The sequence below is a fragment of the Equus caballus genome, chromosome 28 (assembly GCF_041296265.1).
Source record: "Equus caballus isolate H_3958 breed thoroughbred chromosome 28, TB-T2T, whole genome shotgun sequence".
Classification (NCBI taxonomy): domain Eukaryota; kingdom Metazoa; phylum Chordata; class Mammalia; order Perissodactyla; family Equidae; genus Equus; species Equus caballus.
Genome location: NC_091711.1, coordinates 40,574,422 through 40,592,961, shown reverse-complemented (window position 1 = coordinate 40,592,961; position 18,540 = coordinate 40,574,422). Strand labels below are relative to the sequence as shown.

Here is an 18,540-nt window from a genome sequence, read left to right as displayed (position 1 = left end):
TCCACTGGGATGTCACTGGGGATACAGGAGGAGGGGAAATGCCTGAGAGGACAAATGACCCCAGAGGAGTCAGAAAACCTGGCTTGTGCTCATCCTAGACCCAAGGTTCCGGATGTGCTCGGACCTCAGTAAGGTAGTGGCTTCACATGTAAAGAGAGAAGGGGCCAGGTGTTTCTGGAGAGGATGGAAGAGACCATGCCCACGACTGGCCAGCTCAGTAGCAAGGGACTGACTCCCTGAAAGAGGAGCAGAATGGGAAGGGGGAGGTGGGAAGAAAACACCCCTTTCTCCATCTCCCTTACACCCTATCCCCTAAGGGTTAACCCCCTACTGCCTCTCCCAGCCCCTTCTCTCCTCCCCCCGCCAAACCCCATCTCCCTTTAATCACATCTGATACTGAGCGGCCCAGCAGGAACAAAGAGACCATTTAGAGAAACGGGGCCGAGAAAGTGACCCCCGCACTCTGGGGCGGCCGCCTGGATGCCAGCACAAAGGCGGCATTTCAGAGCTGAAATTTCAGCACCCAACTTGATTAAAGGATTCCACAGGCTTGGAGGAGGGCGGAAGGGGGTGCGAAGCGCACTGCTCCCTGAATTAACCCTTCTCCAGAGCAGCAAACACCCCTCCCATGCCTGTGGATGCTCATCATTCCCACCATGTCCAGGGTGCACCCACCCCGGGGACCTGCCTCCTGGAGAGGTCCAAGAAGCGCAACTCCTCCTCTTCCCAGAAGGGGAGCTGACAGTGGAATGGAGGGCAAGGCTGGACCATTCAGGCCACCAATATGCCCTCTGTCTCTTGATGTCTATATACACCCTCTCCCTGTCCCTCGAGGGAGAGAGGAACTGTGATTGGTCTTAGTGCAGGTGGGTAAGCAGGGTGGAGAAGAGAACAGGACCTATTAGAACCTAGGGCAGAGGAAGGGGAGCTCCAGTCCTGATTCAACGTCACATCTTAAACCCAGGAGCCCTGCTTCCCTGCCCACTGTCATCCCAGCACCCATCCCAGTCAAGGCCTTGGAGGATCATGAGCCCCACACAGAAGGGAAAGGCCATCTTCCAGAGGGTGGGAAGGAGAGGGTATGCGTGTGGCAGACCACAGAGGTGGGCCACAGAGGACAGTGTGTGGGCAGTGGCCTGAGGAGTGGGGACTGAGGGGAGCAGGGAGGGCAGGTGCTTGGTCCTTGCTCCAGCTGCTGACTTGCCCAGCAGGGCTTTGCTTGGGGAGGGCAGATCACTACATCCCCACGCTTCCTGCTGGGGCACCGCTCTTGAAAGGGGATCCGAGCCCACGATAAGAGGCTCGAGACAGGTCCCTAGGAAACAATGGGTGGCTTGATGAGACCTGCTCTGTGATACTCCTGAGAAGGGAGAAGCCCCTGCAGCCAGTCCCCACTGGAAAGGAAATTGGGGGTTTCCGTGGCAACCAGTTCCCTGGGCACAAAGGCTCATGTGTCTGCTGGGAAGGCAGCTGAGGTGTCTCCCTGCAGCAGCCTTTGCTCTGGTGAACGGGGAGATGGAGGGAGGGATGCGGGGCATCCACAGGGGGTAAGAGCCCCTGGTGCTTCTTAAACAGCTGACAGTCACAGGGCCACTGAGATGGGTGCACACTCCAGGCAGCAGGGCAGTAACAGGGAAGCAGCAGGTGGGCATCTCAGCTAGCTGGAGGCAGAGGCGGGGTGAAAGGTTGTCTGGTTTATTATTTACACGTATAATGAATGTGAGACTAGAAACTGGGGGGGAGGCGCAGTCAGGAGGGTGATCCCAGGTCAGTCGGTGATGATGAGCTCGTCTACCCCCCAGTCTTCATAGCTCCCGTCAGGCAGGTAGCGGCGAATGATGATGGGGATCTTTCGGGCCCTGTGGCAGGGGAGAAGTCACAAGTATATGAGGGTTGGTGACCCCAGCTCTACAGCAGAAGGGATAGATAGTGTGCAAAATGCAAGGAAAGAGAAGTCTTAGGAGCATCCTCTTGGGACTATGAGTGTAGTTTGCAGGAAAGGAATTACAAGAAGAAAGTTCCTACACCCCTGAATAGTTCTGGGTCTGGAAGGGCTCTGCCATCCCATGGCTGAAGGGAGGATGGGAACAGTGGAGGGATGCTGGTAAGGCCAACTGCAGCAGGAACAGGCAGGGTTGGACAGACAGGAGAGGTCTAGGTCTCATCAGTGCCCGCCCCCTTTGCCTGCCCTCCTTGCCCTCCCCCTCCTTCCTGGTGGGCTGACTCCTGAACAAACTAAGGATCTAAAGGAACAAGAACTACTCTTCCCAGGCCAGGGAAGTGGGGGTCGGGGTGTGCAGCAGAGAACCCAAGGGATGCCTCCCAGGCTCTGGAGCAGTGACCCATGATCTGGGTGACTTACTTGAGCTCTTTCATGGCGATGAGCAAGGGATCTGTCTCCCCCTCCAGCTCCACCATCACAGGGGCACACATCCTGTAGGTATAGGGACAGGTGTTGGGGCAAACTACAAACGCAGAGAGAATCGGCGTCCTGGTCATCATCCAGAAAGGTCACCTTCTAGGCAGACAGGCAGGTATGGTGGCTGGGGATAAGTGGTTCAGGGCACCAACAGTGAGGGTACATGAGCCAGTAGACTGGATTCAAATTTTGCCTCCAAAGACACTGAATTTCTCTCAAAATCTCAGTATCCTCATTTGAAAATGAAGACAAAAACCCTGCCTTGCCTACACAATGATGAGGCTAAAACACTACCGGCTAACAAGCAAGGGCTCACCAAGTGCCATACGCTGTTCTCAGCACTCTTCATAGATGAGCTCATTTGAGGGGAGTACTACTGTTATTTCCATTTTACTGATGAGGAAACTGAGGCACAGAGAGGTCAGTAACTTGCCCAAGATCACAGAGCCAGTAAGTGGCAGAACCAAGATTTGAACCCCACATGCTCCTACCCACTGTGCTGTAACACCTTCCATTAATAAGCTGAAGATTCACAAACTTAAGACAGGTAGTGTGAATGGGACAAGTGTCATCACGTCAGCTACCCTGCCAAGGACCTTCCCCAAGGCCTATCACAGACTCCTGAGCCAAGGAGCCATGGCAGAGCATTCCAGCCCAAAGGAACAAAAGAAGGGCAGGTGCAAAGGCTGGCCCTCCTGACCACTCTAGCCCAACCTCTTGGCCCTGCCTCAGGGCCCACTGCACCTCAATGTCCCTCGGGGTCCTGCTATTCCAGCCTCACATGGGGCCTGATGTCAGGCACTCACCTGTTTACAACCCTTCCGTGATCCCCACAACCATCAGGCAGAACCCAGTCTGGCCCCTGCTCACCCTTCTGGCACCTTCTCACCCTACTTGCCTATATTTACCCTACATTCCTGCCATACCAAACCACTCCAGCTCCCTGGACAGACCCCATTGTTCCCTTTTTGACTCTTACAAGCTCTTCCTCTCCCTACGGGCCTGAGAGCGGCTCCAACGTGCCCACTCTGGAAATCACTTGCAGAAGCCTCAGTGCCCTGACTCATTCTGCATATGCTTTTCCATCTCACTGTACTGTAACCACTTGTTTGAAGTTTCCCACATTAGACCGTGAGCACCTGGTGGCCCAGGACCACATACCCTAGCACAACACTTGGCCCCAGGTGAAGCTCTAAAAACAAACAGGCACAGTGCCAGTTGTAGCTCCACCTCCTCCATGAAGCCACCCTTCATGATTCCAACTCACGTTTACACTAATGGATCCCAAACCTGAGAAGCATCAGAATTACTAGGAGAGCATGCTAAGTATGCTCCCAGGTCCTGCCCCAGACCCTCTGAATAGACTCTCTAGTGAAGGAGCCTGAGAACCTGCATTTGCAAAGCTCCCCAGGGGATGCTGATTATCAGCCAGTCTGAAACCCACCAGTTTCCACCAAATAATTTACTAATTTTATTACTAAATATTTTTATTTCTGTTACTCCCCAAAGCCTAAAAATTTCCCAAGGGCAAAGACCAAGTGTTTAACTTTCTCTATATCCTCTCTCAGTCAGTATCTACATTTCCCCCAAATTTAAAGCTTTAAAGGATGTGGCAAAATGCTTTTCCTGATCTGCATATGCCTATTTCTTTCAAGATGAATAATTCAAGAACACTCATTCTCACGGCCCTACTATGCCCATGCCCTCGGGAAACCTGAGTGTGCCCTTAGGTACTTTGTCTCGCAGCAGGGCTGGGATCCTCAGGAAGTGGCTGTGGTAAACATCAGCCGCCAGGTGGTGCTAGTGAACCAGAGTGAGACTTCACCCAAAAACTATCCAAGAAATGTCTGTTCAGCACCTACTAAGTGCAGGGTTGCATGCCTACTGCTACAGATAAGGTACAGCCCTGGCTGTCTAAGGGCTTACAGCAGACGGGGAACCCCCAGACAGCATCCTAGCCCTTAATCAAAAGGAGTACCACAGACTCGACTAGGCTGGACAGCCTTGCTCCCAAAGAAAAGCAGGATGCTAGGACTTGGTAGTGATCTGAATGTCTGTCTCCAAAGTTTTTTTTGGGGGGGAAGATTAGCCCTGAGCTAACATCTGCCACCAATCCTCCTCTTTTTGCTGAGGAAGACTGGACCTGGGCTAACATCCATGCCCATCTTCCTCTACTTCATATTTGGGATGCCTGCCACAGCATGGCTTACCAAGTGGTGCCATGTCCGCACCCAGGATCTGAACCAGCAAACCCCAGGCCGCCGAAGTGGAACATACAAACCACTACACCACGGGGCCAGCCCTGCCTCCAAACTTTTAAGTGCTGCACACTGTCCACCAAATGCATGCCAATCTTCTGAACTTGTCACTCAAGGCACTAGTGACATCTTTTCCAGCCTTGTGCCCCAAGCCTGCCATTACCCCACCACAAACCACACTTGCCTGCCTCCACCTGGATCTTTCCTTGTGCTGTTTCTGGCACCTGTCCCCACGTGACTTCTGATCCCTTCATGAGGCTTTCCCAGTCACCCCTGCAATGACCTCTTGTAAAGCACAAGTCCTGTCTGCCTCGGGTTCTGGGCATCTGTGATCGGGTCGGCCTCCCCCAGCAGACTGTCAACACCTGGAGGCCTGGGGGACTGTGTCTTTAATCCTCTTCACACCCCAACAGGATCAAGCACAGTATCTTATTCAAACTTGAAAGACTTTAACTTGCAGTCAGTCTATTTGTTTGAAAAATAACTTATGAATTATTCTTGTCTAGAGACAGCACTGCCCAACAGACTACGCTGCAATGATGGAAACGTCCTCTATCTGTGCTATCCATTACAGTAACCCCTAGCCACCTGTGGCGACTGAACACCTGAAATGTGCCAAAAAAACAACTTTTATTTAATTTCACTTAATTTAACTGGCCACATGTCTCTAGTGGCTACCATAATTGATGGTGCAGGCCTAGAGGATCCTGACCCCAGTGATATCAAAATTATCAGAGTGAGTGCAGCTCTAATTTCACCCAGACCAGCAAGGGGTACAGCCAGGCTGGTCAGAGGTCTCCTGCTACAGAATGGATGAGAACAATGTTGCCCGCCGATAAAACCCTTTATAACATGGACACGGTGGTCATCTCTACCCCACAGGACTGGAAGAGACCAATCCAATGCTGACTGGAAACGAGGGAAGGTAGGCATGGACTGGGCATCACTGCCCCTCCGGCATGCATGACTCCACAAATCTGGCCCCAGGTTTTCTTTCTAAGTGATTTTACACTACTCTCTACTTGGAGCAACCCCTCCTCCGGACACTCACCCTTTCCCACCCCAGCTTGTAAGAAGTTTGGGGTAGGGGCTCATTTCCCCAGCCTCGTGTTTCCCTGGGGAAGACGTTCTATTTGAGTAACAGTATCATGCCTGCCCCCTTTCTGTCCCCCACTCACTCCTCCCCAGAAGGAGGAATAACTTATCTGACAGGCATCTGTGGCGCAGCCTCTTCAAGAGTCCCTGCTTTCTCAAAGCCACCTGCCTGCAGAGAGGGCACTTTCCAGTCTGTTATTCACAATGCTCACAACCTTAGCAGGCAGGCCTGTCCCTGCACACACAGCCTCTGGATCCTGCACTGCCTTAATATGCAATCATCGGACATTGTGATCTCCACCTGTTTAGGGGCTATCTCCTGAGTCTTATTCTTCTTAAACTGGATCCAAACTTGGGAGAGAAAGCAAAGGCTGCAGATTTCGATTCCGTAGACCCCCACCACTGCTCTGTGCTCTCCCCCTCTCTAGCACAGCATCTACGTGGAGGCCCTCCCACGCCTCTGGGCTGGCCACAGTACACCACAATCAAGAACCACCTTATGTCCAACGGGTGCTGTGGCAGCACCCCCAACTAACAGGCCCACAATGGTCATGGCACTCTGAGTTACATTCTCTTTTTTTTTCCTTTGCTTCATTAACCTGACAGGCAACCACTGAGTTCTGTATTTTTATCGTTATTTTTCTACATACTATTATTTGACTTCACAGGTGTTTATGTCCTATTTCTCCTACTGGATCACAAACTCCCCAAGGGCAGGGGTCCAGCACAGTGCCTGGCACACAGGAACAGCACCAGCCTTGTTTAGAATGTGAGGTCAGGGAGGGGAAAGGCTGGGCTGGATCAGCAGCTCGAAGGCTTGCTGTGGCCTGACCAATGGAAAGATGGGGAGGGGGCATGCACTCACGCGATCTGGAGGGCTCGGGTGCCCAGCACACGGGCTCGCTCATACTTGGTCATGTACGGTGTGGTGATTCGCTTCTGGTTGGCCTGCGGTCGCTCTCCAGAGGGGAGGATCTCAACGTTCTCCTGGCCCTCCTGGACACCAAGAAAGAAAAAAGAGAAGATCTCAGGGTGCATTTTTTGAGGTGATGGGAAGGATAATGATGACAATGATTATAACCATCAGAAGCAGAGTGCCTGGAGATGGCACAGTCCCAACAAGTCCTCGAGCCCAGACAACAAATCACCCTAAGCAGGAAGCAAGAAGCAAGCACCCCATCTTCCATCTTCAGACAGCGTAACTGAGTCAATGGGTCAAGTGGCTCAAAAGTCAAAGTGAAGCCAGGAATATACAAACACACACATACACATATTCATATATTTAACAATTACTTATTAAACATCTGCCATGTGCCAGACATCATAACAGGTGCTGAGACAGAAAGCTAAGAGTTTCTGCTCTCAAAAAACTCACGTCTAGAGAGGAGACAAGAGTAAACAAAACAGCAGGTGGAAGGAAGGTGTGCAAGTGTGCAACACAGTTACTAAGAAGGGGGGCATCTAACTCATACTGGGGGATAAGAAGATAGTCCAGAGATGAGACTTGAGCTCATCTAGAAGGATGAGCAGGAGCTGCCAAGCCAACAAGGAAGGGAAGGGCATTCCAGGCAAGCTGCATTGCATGTGCAAAGGCACATGGATGGGAGAGAACATACTAGGTTTGGACAACTAATTGTGGAGTATGATTAGAGCAAAAGGTGTATATAGGGTTTTAAGCAGGAGAACAAATTCTATAATAAAGGAATTAAGTCAACAAATATTTATTGAGTGTTTACTATATGTCAGATAGTGTTCTAAGTGCTCGGGATAGAGCAGTGAGTAAGACAGATAAAAATTCTTCCCCTACAGAGCTTACATTATAATAAGATGAGATAAACAATAAACAAAATTAATAAACAAAATATGTAGTATAAAAACAGAGAAAAAATGACAGGGAGTGCCAGGGTGGTGATGTGGGGGGAGGTGGAGAACAAGGTAATTTTCAATAGGATGGTCATGGAAGGCCTCAGTGAGGTAACACTTGGACAGAGACCTGAAGGAGGTGAGGAGTAGGTGGTGTGCCTATCTAAGGGAAAAGTGTTCCTGGAAGAGGGAACAGCGTGATCAAAGGTCCTGAGCAGGGGTCTGCTGGGCATGGCAGGACAGCAAGAGATAAGGTCACAGAAGAAGCAGGTGGCCAGATCATGGAGGATCTAGTACATCTTTTCGGCATTTACTCTGAATGAGATGGAAAGCCAGTGGATGAGGGTTCTAAGCAAAGGGGAGACACAGTTTGACTTAAGATTTAAAAGGATCACCCTGGATACTCTGTTGAGAATATTCTGTAGGGGGCAAGGGCAGAAGCAGAGAGACCATTTAGGGAGACCAACAGTAGTTGATTGTGTACGCATGTAAGAAAGATGACTCTGGCAGCAGGAAGGCAAACCCAGCAGACTGAAGGCACGAAAACTAGTAACACAATCTCTGCATTAATGCGGGTAAAGAGCAATGAACATCTAAACCAGACTAAGGCACTAGAAATGGAGAAATGGAACCGGGCTGAACCACATGTAGGAGGCAGAATCAACAGGACAGGGATGGAAGGGACCAGACGGATGGAGAAGGAGGTTTGTGACTCAGTGAATAGGGACCTGAGAGTGCCATGCAGAGAGAGGAAATCCAAAAAGAGGGCTTCAGCTTCCTAGCCTAAAAAATATCCAGGGATCACTCTCTCTCCAGGAGACATAAAGCACGTCTTCCTCTATCAGTCACACAGGACAGAAAGCCTTATTTTATTCATGAAGCTGGTAACCCATCCACCTAGTTGCTCAAGCCAGAAAGCCAGGAGTCCTCCTCGTCATCTCCCACTTTCTCAGCCCCACATCCAATCCACCAAAATATCTTTCATCTATTTTCTCGTCACTGACACTACTAGCATCCGAGTCCAAGGTACAGGTCTCTCACCTGGAGGGCTGAGAGTCCCCTAACTGGTCTCTCTCTAACTCTTGCTCCTCCCCAAGTCACTCCTCACTCTGAGGCCAGAATGTTCTTTCTGAAGTGTAAACTGGGTCAAGCCACTCCCCGACTCAAAACTGGTCAGTGGCTTCCTGCTACCTTTATGTTACAAAAACCTGCCTAATCTGTACCTTTACCTGTCCAGCTTTATCCCAGGTCACTCTCCCCCTTGCTCCTTATGTTAGCCCCACCCTGCAGAGCACCTGGCACATAATAAACATTTAGCAACTGTTTGCTGAATGAATGAAGGCGATATTTCACCCGGCAGTGAACTGACTGCCCCAGAAGCCACAGGCTGTGGTCCAAGTGGACAAAAGCCTTCAGGACCACCTGAAGGGCTTCTCCACTACCCAGGACCGGAACTCCGCTCTCTCTAAGTGGGGTGGTTGTGGCAGGGGCTGTGATCATAAACAGGAGACAGATGCATTCAGGTAATCATCACCGCTGGACTATCCGGCAGCTTGGGCTGCAGAGCAGGGAGCCCACGGCCAAGTACCGACCTCCTCGGCCTTCTCCAAGTCATCCAGCCCTTCATCCTCCTCCACATCATCAAAGTCATCGCCATCAAAACTGTACGAGAAGAAGAGGCCAGTCAGTTAGAGCATCACTTGCTAGATTCCAAGAAGGCAGGGATCTGTGCCTCATCCCGTCTGTAGGAGGCGCTCAATAAATATCTACTTGATGAGCGAATCAAACTTCTGTTCCATTTACTCCTTCAACCTTACCCCATCAGCCCCTAAATTTTGCTAGGATTCAGGCATCACCACTGTTTCTCTCTCTGCGGGATCATTCCCGTCGGCATGCAAACATGTAGTTATTTCCCCATCTTAAAAAACAAACAAACAAAACTCATTTCTCTAGTCCCTCCCCACCGAGCCCTGTTCCCACGCTCCCCTTGGGAGCAAAATTCATGCGAGAGTAGTCCATCTCCGAGGTTTCCAATTCTTCTCTTCCCATTCTGTCATAATCTCACTCCAAGAAGATGTTCACCCCCACGGCTCCATCAAAAACACTCCTTTCAAGTTCGTTCATGATTCCCACCTCGCTACATCCAATGTACTATTCTTGTTCTCATCCGGCTTGATCTGTCAGTTGGCACACGAGATCCTCCCTCTCACTCAGTACATTCTCCTCACCTGACTGCAAGGACACCTCACTCTCTTCGTGTTCCCCCACCTCCCTGGTTGCTCCTTCTCAGCCTCCTCTTCCGGTTTCTCCTCTTTCCCCCCAAACACTCCACGCTGGAATGCTCTGACGCTCAGTCATCTCCTCTCCTCTACTGACTCTCCCCTGATCTCACCTGTAGCTTCCTTTTCACTAATATGCTGACGACTGCCCTATTTTTATCTCCTCCGACCCCCCACACGTCAGGAAATCTTTTTGGCTGTGGCTTCAAAATACATCCAGAATTCAAAACCACTTCTCACTTCCCTGCTACTATGGCCCTAGTACAAGCCACTGCCTTCTCCCACGCGGATCACCGCAAGCCTCCCGGACCCTCCTCTGGATTACTTCTATACTACATACTTCTACGACGTAATCTCACGCGACCCCGTATTATCTGTTTATGGGCCTGTCCCCTCTGCCAGAAAGGAGCACCTGGAGAGCCGGGACTACGCCTAATCCACCCCAACATTTCCATTACAAGACACGGAGGCCGGCTCGGGGGAAGTCTGCTGAAAGACATCTCTCTCACTGATCCTCTCTGGTCCTCGAGCTTGGGCCTTTCTGTGCCCAGCCTCTGGCCAGGTCTGTGCTCCAGGCTCCCCGCCCTTCCCTCCTCCAGTTCCGCGGGCCCTCAGAGCCCCCAGGCCCCTCAGACACTGCCCCTCGACCTGGCTCCTCAGCCTCCTCGGACCCAGGCCCTCGCCTCACCCGCCCCTTCCGAGATGCCGCAAAGGCCACTTCGCTCCAACACTCACTTGTCCTCGTTGTCTGACATGCTTCCCGCGCCGCGGGGACCGGGCTCTGCGCCCCAGGCCCGCACGGAGCCCCGCGAAGAGCACGCCTCCGACTCGCGCGGCGCCACGCGTACTCTGCGCCTGCGCCGTGACCCAGAGGCAATCACTTCCGGGAGGCAGGCCAGAGTGTATGTGCGCATGTGCTGAGAGGCGCGTGCTTGTTACCATGGTAGCCGGAGCCTCTAGCTGCCGGCTCCAGGCGCAGAAATCTCAAAGTATTTCTCCCGGGTGGTTCCGCGGAAGAGCGGTGGTTACGGTCTCCGGAGCCCGCGCCGCTGTCTGTGGGGACAGGGGCACCCCGCCGGGGTCTTACTTTAGAGTGAGGATTCAGTTTTGACGTACCACACAACGGGCTCTATCGTGATCACCGCTACCCTAACGCCCCGAGGGGGCTTCCCTGCCACGGGCGCCGGGTCAGGATGAGATCTCTGTTCGTGTGTGTGCATCTGCCTGTGTATCTGTTCGGGGTAGGAGGATCGGGGACTGCCGCAATGCTGACGCCCGGCGTCAGGATTCTCTTGCTGCCCGACCCCGCTCCTAGACTTGGGGTGGTGCTGAGGGGTGCGGGAGCAGAGATTGGACCTGAGAGACATGGGTGTGTCATTGCAGTTTTCCTCCTCAGGGTACTCCTATGGCTTCCCAGGAGAGGGAGGAGGCAGTGACCAAAGGAACGGGGTTCTGGCGCTGCCCTAAGCCGGCCACTTACACCCCGGGGACCTGTGAGCTGCTCAGAGGTCAGTGCGTTAAAGGACACGAGAAGAGGAGCAATGGTAACGATTACCCTGTGGAACTCAGTTCTCTCCTACATGACCTGTGGCTCAGCGATTGCTATTTTCATTTTACAGATAAGCAGCCTGGGGTTCAGAAATGTTCCGGGATCCTACAACTTACAAGTGGCCAAAAGTCAAAGAACTAAGAATTTTAGAGTGGTTAACTCCTGTGCATCCCTTAGATCACACTTTCAATTTCCCCACGGACGCCTTATTTCCTCCCGACCCACCACCACCGCAGTGCAGCCAACTGTTATGTGCCCTTACGCTACCAAATACCTTTTCCTTCACTGGACTTGGCACAACCTGTAATCAGATATTTAGTGTGTCCCATTGGATTAATATCCATCTACCACTCTAACTCATAAACTCCATCAGGGATGGGATTGTGTCTGTTTTGGCTCACAATTGTAGCTCCAGCCCCTGGCACATGCTTAATGAATACTTGTTCATTTATTCATTCATTCACTCAACAAAAAAATTTTAAAAGCCCACTGTGTGCTTTAGACATTGTCCTAGGTGCTGAGGATACAGCAGTAAAAAAAGAAAAGAAAACAGCAACAATTCTTGCTCTGATGGAGCTAATATTCTAGTAAGAAGGTAACAAATGATAAATAAGTAAAATATACAGACCTTAGATGGGGATAAGTGCTATAGTGCAAAATGAAGCAGGAAAGGGAGAGAGGGAGTACTCAGGCGCAAAATGGGGGTAAGAGGTGACACTTTTAAATTTCAATAGAGTGAGATGAGGGTGTCTGTCTGCAGCCCAGGAGGCCTCATAGAATGCTTTGTCTTGCAGTGATGATGAAGAAATCCAAACTGACTAGCTTCCAACAGCGCCACATCATGGACACCATGAGAAGTAAGAGGCAGTCTACAGAGGTTTCCTGGGCAGAGAGATATTGGGCCACATTTTTCATGCTCCTCCATATTAAGGGGTAGGAGACCTCTTTAAAAAGAGGTCATTTAAAAAGACTCCCCCAAAAAAGAAATGGAATAGTATTTCTGACCCTTACTCCTGGGGAATTGACCTCTTGGGGGCTTTGCTTCTTCCTCGGACGTGGGCCCTGACACAACAAGCCTCCTGCAGTCCAGCTGTGGCTGACCTTCCCAAGGGACCACAGCCCAGCAGAGGCTTCCTGTCTCAACACTGTCAAGTCTGCAATCTATCCCTTCCTCTTACACACGTACCATGTGAGACCCCAGAGAGAGGACGGTGTGTGTCTTATTTATCATTTGATTCATTGATAGCTTAGCTAGCAGAGACAAGATAATTGGCAGAATTCCAACTTAGGGAAACTAGGCAGAACATTTCCACAGCTCACCTCCAACCACACATTGTATTATTTATTTTTAAGGAAAACAAAAAGTGGAATTCCATGGGCACAATAGCAAGGGGCCCTCTACGATCTTGAAAAGAACCTTGCTTTCTAACATTTAACTGAATCGACATTTAGTGGATCAGAACACAGACCTGTAAAGCTGCCTTTAAGAGAGAGAACACCAGAAGGTCCAAGCCTGCCGAGTTTTACTTGAATCTACGGAGAGCTATTGCCTTCTCTCAGGAAGGAATGTACCTATCAGGGGAACATCTGATCAACCAAAGCAGCATAGGGAAGGGAGAGTCAGAGAGGCAAATACGGGCAGTGCCTGCCCAGCACTGGCCTAGGGAGGGAGGCTCCGTCAGGCCAGTTCAGAAGTCAGACCTCCTTCATTCTTGTGGACAAGGACAACTCAGCCTGCCAGAGCCTAGTGCCACAACACAGCTGAATTGCACAACTCAATCTCCACACTTGGTAGTCTATTAATAATTTGGTGTCCCCTGTGGCATGACTACAAAGAGAATGTGCTAGAAATTCCACTAAAAGTAAATACCAGGAGACCAAGGCCTGTGTCTGCCTTGTTCACCACAGTTGCCCCAGCTCCTAGGTGCTCCATATTTATTGAAAGACTAATTGCATTAGTGGTTAGGCCAACACAAGTAACCGGTTCAACTGGCAGGTTTATTCTCCTTAGAAGTTTTCTTCTTTAAAAATTGCCTCCAAGCATTGATGTTGAGTCTGCTTTCTTCTCCTAGAATCCCCTCTCACCTCTCCCCTCTTAACCAAATCCTACTTGTTGTTTTGAGGCCTGGTTCAAAGTCTGTAGCAAGCCACAAATTCCTCTCCTTCACCTGAACTTCCAGAATTACTCGGGCCATAATTATTTGCTGAGAATGGGCCAAAGGAAGGGGTAGCATTTGGCACTGGACAGGCAGAAATAGGGAGTGGAGGGAGCAGGAGGGACATTCTGGAAGGCACAGCATCTCCTCAGAGCAGAGAAGAAGCCGTGGTGTGGCTCTAGGAAGAGGGTGTGAGAGAGGGAAGGTGGTGGGAAATAATGGCAGCTCCATCCTTCCAGTTCCTCAGGGCATCCTTGTGACGTCAGTGTTGTCCCTGACTCCTTCCTCTTTCTCCAAGACCCCACATCTGAGCCATCAGCAGTCCTGTGTGCTTGACTTTCAAACCATACCCTGACTCTGACGCCTCTGCCCCTGGCCGCCATCACTGTATTTTCAACAGTAGCCAAAGGGATCATGTCACTCCTCTGCTCAAACCAGGCGATGGCTTCCCACCTCACACAAAGTAAGAGCCAGTCTTTCCAGGGGCCTAAAAGGCCCTGTACTCCTCTTGTCCCCCATGACCTCTGCCCCCACTCTACTCCCCCCACTCCGTCCATTCCTGGCACCCTAGCCTTCTGGCTGTTCCTCAGACACTCCAGGCACATTCCCACTTCAGGGCCTTTGCTCTAGCCGTTCCCTCTACCTGGAATGTTCTTCCCCAAAATATCAGCACAGCTGGCCTCTTACCGCTTTTGGCTCTTTTCTCAAATGCTACCCTCTTCATGAGGCCCTCCCTGGCTACCCGATTTAAGACTGTGAACCCTGCTCTGGCCCACTCTGCCCCATCCTGGTACTGTCACCATCTAACATACAATGTATTTTACCATCATCCACACCCCAAATGTAAGCACCACGAGGGCAGGACTTTGTCTTACTCACCACTTTACCCCCAGTGTCCTGGGCCTGGCATGTGTTTACTGGGTCAAAGGTCAACAAGGTAGACAGGGAGGGGCCAGATCAAAATAGGGGGTGGGGCCTGCTCTGAGCTGGGCTTTAGGGCAACTGAGAGGAGGGGCCAGTCGGCCAGATAGGAGGTGATACACTTGGCTGGCCTGGGGGAGGAGCCCCAGATCTGGGTCAAAGCAGTGGGGTTGGACAGTAGGAGGGATTGGTGTCCATCACCATCAAACCATCCCTCCCTTCCTGTGGACCACGCAGGTCTCAGGAATCCATCTGCAGAAACAAAAGCACCAGCAGGAAGGCTCGATGTACAAGAATGCTTAATGCAGCGTTGGTTAAAGTAGTAAAACGAAAATGGAAACAGCCTGAATCTTCGAAACTAGGAGACTAGTTGAATAAAGAATGCATCCATCCTAAGAACTAGTATACAGCTATAAAAAATAAGTTATACATAAAGAGAGTGATCTGGAAGGATGTCCATGATAAATTGTCATGTGAAGAGTCTATTATTGAATATAATTCAGTATGACCCAGTGTTTGAAAACGAATCTCATATATGCACATCTATCCTTGAACACGTTCGTATACTCATCAAAAAGTAGGAAATAGACCACCAAATTGTTACCACTGCCCATTGTAGAGAGGGGACTGGAGGGGAGAAGGGAAGACTCTTCTGTACTGTTTGACTTGTTATAACAGGCAGGGATCACTTTTATAAAAAAAAAAAAAAAAAAAAAAAGGGCAGCCCCGTGGCCAAATGGTTAAGTTCATGTGCTCTGCTTCAGTGGCCCAGGGTGTCGCTGGTTCTGATCCCAGGCACGGACATGGCACCGCTCATCAAGCCATGCTGAGGAGGTGTCCCACATGGCACAACCAGAAGGACCCACAACTAGAATATACAACTATGTACTGGGGAGCTTTGGGGAGAAGAAGGAAAAAAAAGCCAGGTGGACCCCCACCCGGACCCTTCCTTCCCCAGGAGGAGACCCTCTGCCCCTACAGTGCAGCCCAACGTCCAGCCAGAGGGTCGTGCCCTCCAAGCAGCCAGCCCCAGCCATGTACCTGCCTCCCATCCTGGCAGCCCGGTCCCGCCTCCGGCCAGCCAGCATGTGCCAAGCCAACGGGGCCTACAGCCGGGAGCAGTTCAAGCCTCAAGCCCCCCGTAAGTGACAGGCCTTGATAAGAGCCCCTCCTCTACCTCCTTCGGGGAGGGGGACAGGGAGGGGAGATAGTCAGGTGGGCAGGTGCTTAATCAAATTCTCACGCTGTTTATAGAAATGCTCTTGAGCTTTAGCACATGTTAGCTGGGGGGCATTCAGGGAGCAGGGGAAACCATTAGGTGGTCCTTGTAAAAAATTTTTCCAGAACTCTCTGGATTAGCTGGATTCTGTCAATCTCTGAGGAATCTTTGGCTGCAGGTTTCACGGCCACTGCTCTCAAGCTCAAAGGGGCCTGGAATCCGGGGCTCCTCTGCACCGCAGCCTACTTCACTGAGCCATTTGTCCCCCTTCCTACTGGGCACCTGACATAACTCTTGGCCCAGACCCTCCTACATCTGCACGCACGCTCTGTGCACAGGCTGCCACTAGGGTGATCACTGAGTTTCCTCAGCCTTGCTCTGCACCAAAGCAGTATGTGGATTTTGACCAAGTTCTCTTCATGGTTCATTCAACCCCTTCCTTCCCCTTCCCGCCTATCTTAACGTGACAAGCTCAGGATCACCCAGGGTAGATGGTTCCGGGGTTTGCAGAAGCCCCATCCACGTTACCCAGGTACCTGGAGCAGGTGTGCCCGCTTGGGGACACACCATAAACAGGGGTGCCCTTCACACCTTAACTAGGCCATTTTTGGGCCTTACAGGAGATCTGGAGAAGGAGAAGCGAAGACTCCAGAATATCTTAGCTACTGGGAAGAACCCAGAGGAACAGAAAAGAAAGCCCCCTCCTGTGCAACAGGAGGGCCCAGCCCCTGAGGTGGACCGGTTTGAAGAACGTAAGCCACTGATGGGCCACTTACGCTGGAGAGCGAGTGTGTGTGGAGGGGACCCAGAATCGGGGGAAGGGGGTAATCCTTGAGGGCCAAGTCAGAAACACTGTCTGACTGCAGACCCACCTCCTCTCTCGAAGAGGGGCAACCCGCCCCCTCCACAGGAGCCCACGGCCCCCACTGCCCTGTACACTGATGGCCCTTCTCCCCACCCAGTGGTGAAGGAAATCCAGGAGAGGAAAGAATTCCTGGCCGACATGGAGGCGCTGGGACAGGGCAGACAGTACCGAGGGGTCATCCTTGCCGAAATCTCCCAGGTAGGAGAAGCAACAGAGGGTGAGGCAGAGGGGAGCCGGCTATGTATGAGGGAGGGGAGGTGTCCACCATGAGTGTGGAGCACAAGACGTGAGTGGAAACAGAGGGGCCACTGTGGCCGAGGTTTCCAGAGTCCAGCTCTAGCCTCACATCTGTGTGGCTCCTAGAGTTCCTACCCTGACAGCCAGCTTTCCCTGATGCCCTATTTGCAGAAACTACGGGAAATGGAAGACATTGACCACAAGAGAAGTGAGGAACTTAGGAAGGCTCTCGCCCCGGCTTAATCTGTCTCCAGAAATGGAGGTGGGGTAGCCCACTCCCTTGCCAAGCAGGGTCATCCCCAGGTCAGCCCACCCACTCTGGCCTTCAGCCACGTCAAATGGTCGCAGCGCCCTGGCGGAGGGTACCCTGGGCATACACAGTGCCCTAGAAGATGGACCACATCTCAGAAAATGAGCTGATTCTCCTCGAGACTCTGCCCAGGGAGCCCGGGTCAGCTGAGCCTCTGAGACCCACAGTCATACACACACACACGACTTTGAGACTTTTCTCGGGGAAAGAGCCCACCCACAGTGAAACAAGGCCCACATCTCAGCATCTTGGGCATTTGTCTAACGGCATCCAGTGGGCTCTCTGCCGACCACCTCCACCCACCGTGTCCTGCACTGTAGTTTTCTGAACTCAGGAATGAGTGTGATTTCTTTCTTCCTACCTGTCTTAAGATCTGCTTCTTTAACCTCATACAGCCTTGGGCAAACGTTTAACCGCTATGATTAATTAGCCAATAAAACACATTTAACGTATATCATTACACACTGTTTTGTTTTCAGAGGGATAAGCCTTATTTGTTCAAGGAGTTAGAATTTTTCAAGCACAGATGGTTTCTAGCTGTTTGTGTATTTCAAGTAGAAATGGGAACGAACACTTCTGGGGAGCCCCATGGTAGGGCAGTGTGGTAGGTGCTGGATGTCACTCTGAGTTAATTCTCAGTAAACCCCTGTGATGGTTGGTTACCCATATGAAAAATGGAGCTTACCAAGATACTATAACCAAGGTCATTGAACTAGCAAGTAGCCTACTCAGGATTAAAGTGGCCTTTACGTCTTCCCACTAACCCCACGGCCCAGAGAGAGAAACACGCTGGAGGGATCCAGACGGAAAGAGCCTGGCTTTGGAGTTCCGGTCCTGGCCGGTGCTCTGTGTGCTTGGGCAACACCAGCCTCGGCTCCGACCGCTCGTCCGAGGCCCTGCCTTAAAGGGCTGCTGAGAAGACACATGAGCACAAGAGCAGCCCCCGGGGCCCGGCAGACAGTACACGGCAGTCCCCACATCTTCTGACAACCACGAGCCCTGTGTTCTCTGGTATTCTGTTATTTTTCCGTCCCCATAAATCAAAATATTTTGGAAGTTTTCAACAGTCTCTCCCACCTGGAGGGATTCATATAATCCTACAGGCCACATGACGAGTTTTGGTTTGCAGAATAAACACAGCCCTGCAGCCTCACACAGATAAGCAGAGAGGGTCAGATCAGGGCCAGCTCAGGAACATTCCATTGGAAGCCTGTGTCCACACCTGCCAGAACCTGAGGGCAGAGGGTGCCGCATGACCAGGACAGCCGTCCTCCACCTCAAAGGCCCAAGCACGTGGCCCCAGGGCAGCAAACTGGAGAACCCGGGACAAATTCAGCCCGTGACAACACTGCCTACCCTCGGTTTAAAT

At 51.4% G+C, this 18,540-nt stretch overlaps 2 protein-coding genes across 8 annotated transcripts; one reads left to right on the top strand and one right to left on the bottom strand.

Moving 5' to 3' along the window:
* Positions 1 to 1,679: 1,679 nt before the first annotated feature.
* On the bottom strand, positions 1,680 to 10,806 carry POLR2F (RNA polymerase II, I and III subunit F). Its single transcript, XM_001501259.6, has 5 exons — positions 10,650 to 10,806; positions 9,228 to 9,297; positions 6,638 to 6,768; positions 2,363 to 2,434; positions 1,680 to 1,859 (listed from the first exon to the last, which is right to left on the bottom strand). The coding sequence occupies exons 1-5, from the start codon at positions 10,667 to 10,669 to the stop codon at positions 1,769 to 1,771; spliced, it is 384 nt and encodes a 127-aa protein (XP_001501309.1). The 5' UTR covers positions 10,670 to 10,806; the 3' UTR covers positions 1,680 to 1,768.
* On the top strand, positions 10,790 to 17,630 carry C28H22orf23 (chromosome 28 C22orf23 homolog). 7 transcript variants are annotated; one of them, XM_005606619.4, is made up of 7 exons: positions 10,790 to 11,101; positions 11,311 to 11,422; positions 12,258 to 12,320; positions 15,499 to 15,681; positions 16,380 to 16,511; positions 16,722 to 16,822; positions 17,033 to 17,630. In XM_005606619.4, the coding sequence occupies exons 2-7, from the start codon at positions 11,320 to 11,322 to the stop codon at positions 17,102 to 17,104; spliced, it is 654 nt and encodes a 217-aa protein (XP_005606676.1). In that variant the 5' UTR covers positions 10,790 to 11,101; positions 11,311 to 11,319; the 3' UTR covers positions 17,105 to 17,630. The 7 variants fall into 7 exon arrangements, with proteins under 7 accessions (XP_005606676.1, XP_001916499.4, XP_070109888.1 ...); XM_001916464.5 differs by having other exon boundaries at positions 10,802 to 11,007; positions 17,033 to 17,628; XM_023631330.2 differs by having other exon boundaries at positions 10,824 to 11,007; positions 11,311 to 11,458; positions 17,033 to 17,628.
* Positions 17,631 to 18,540: the final 910 nt, after the last annotated feature.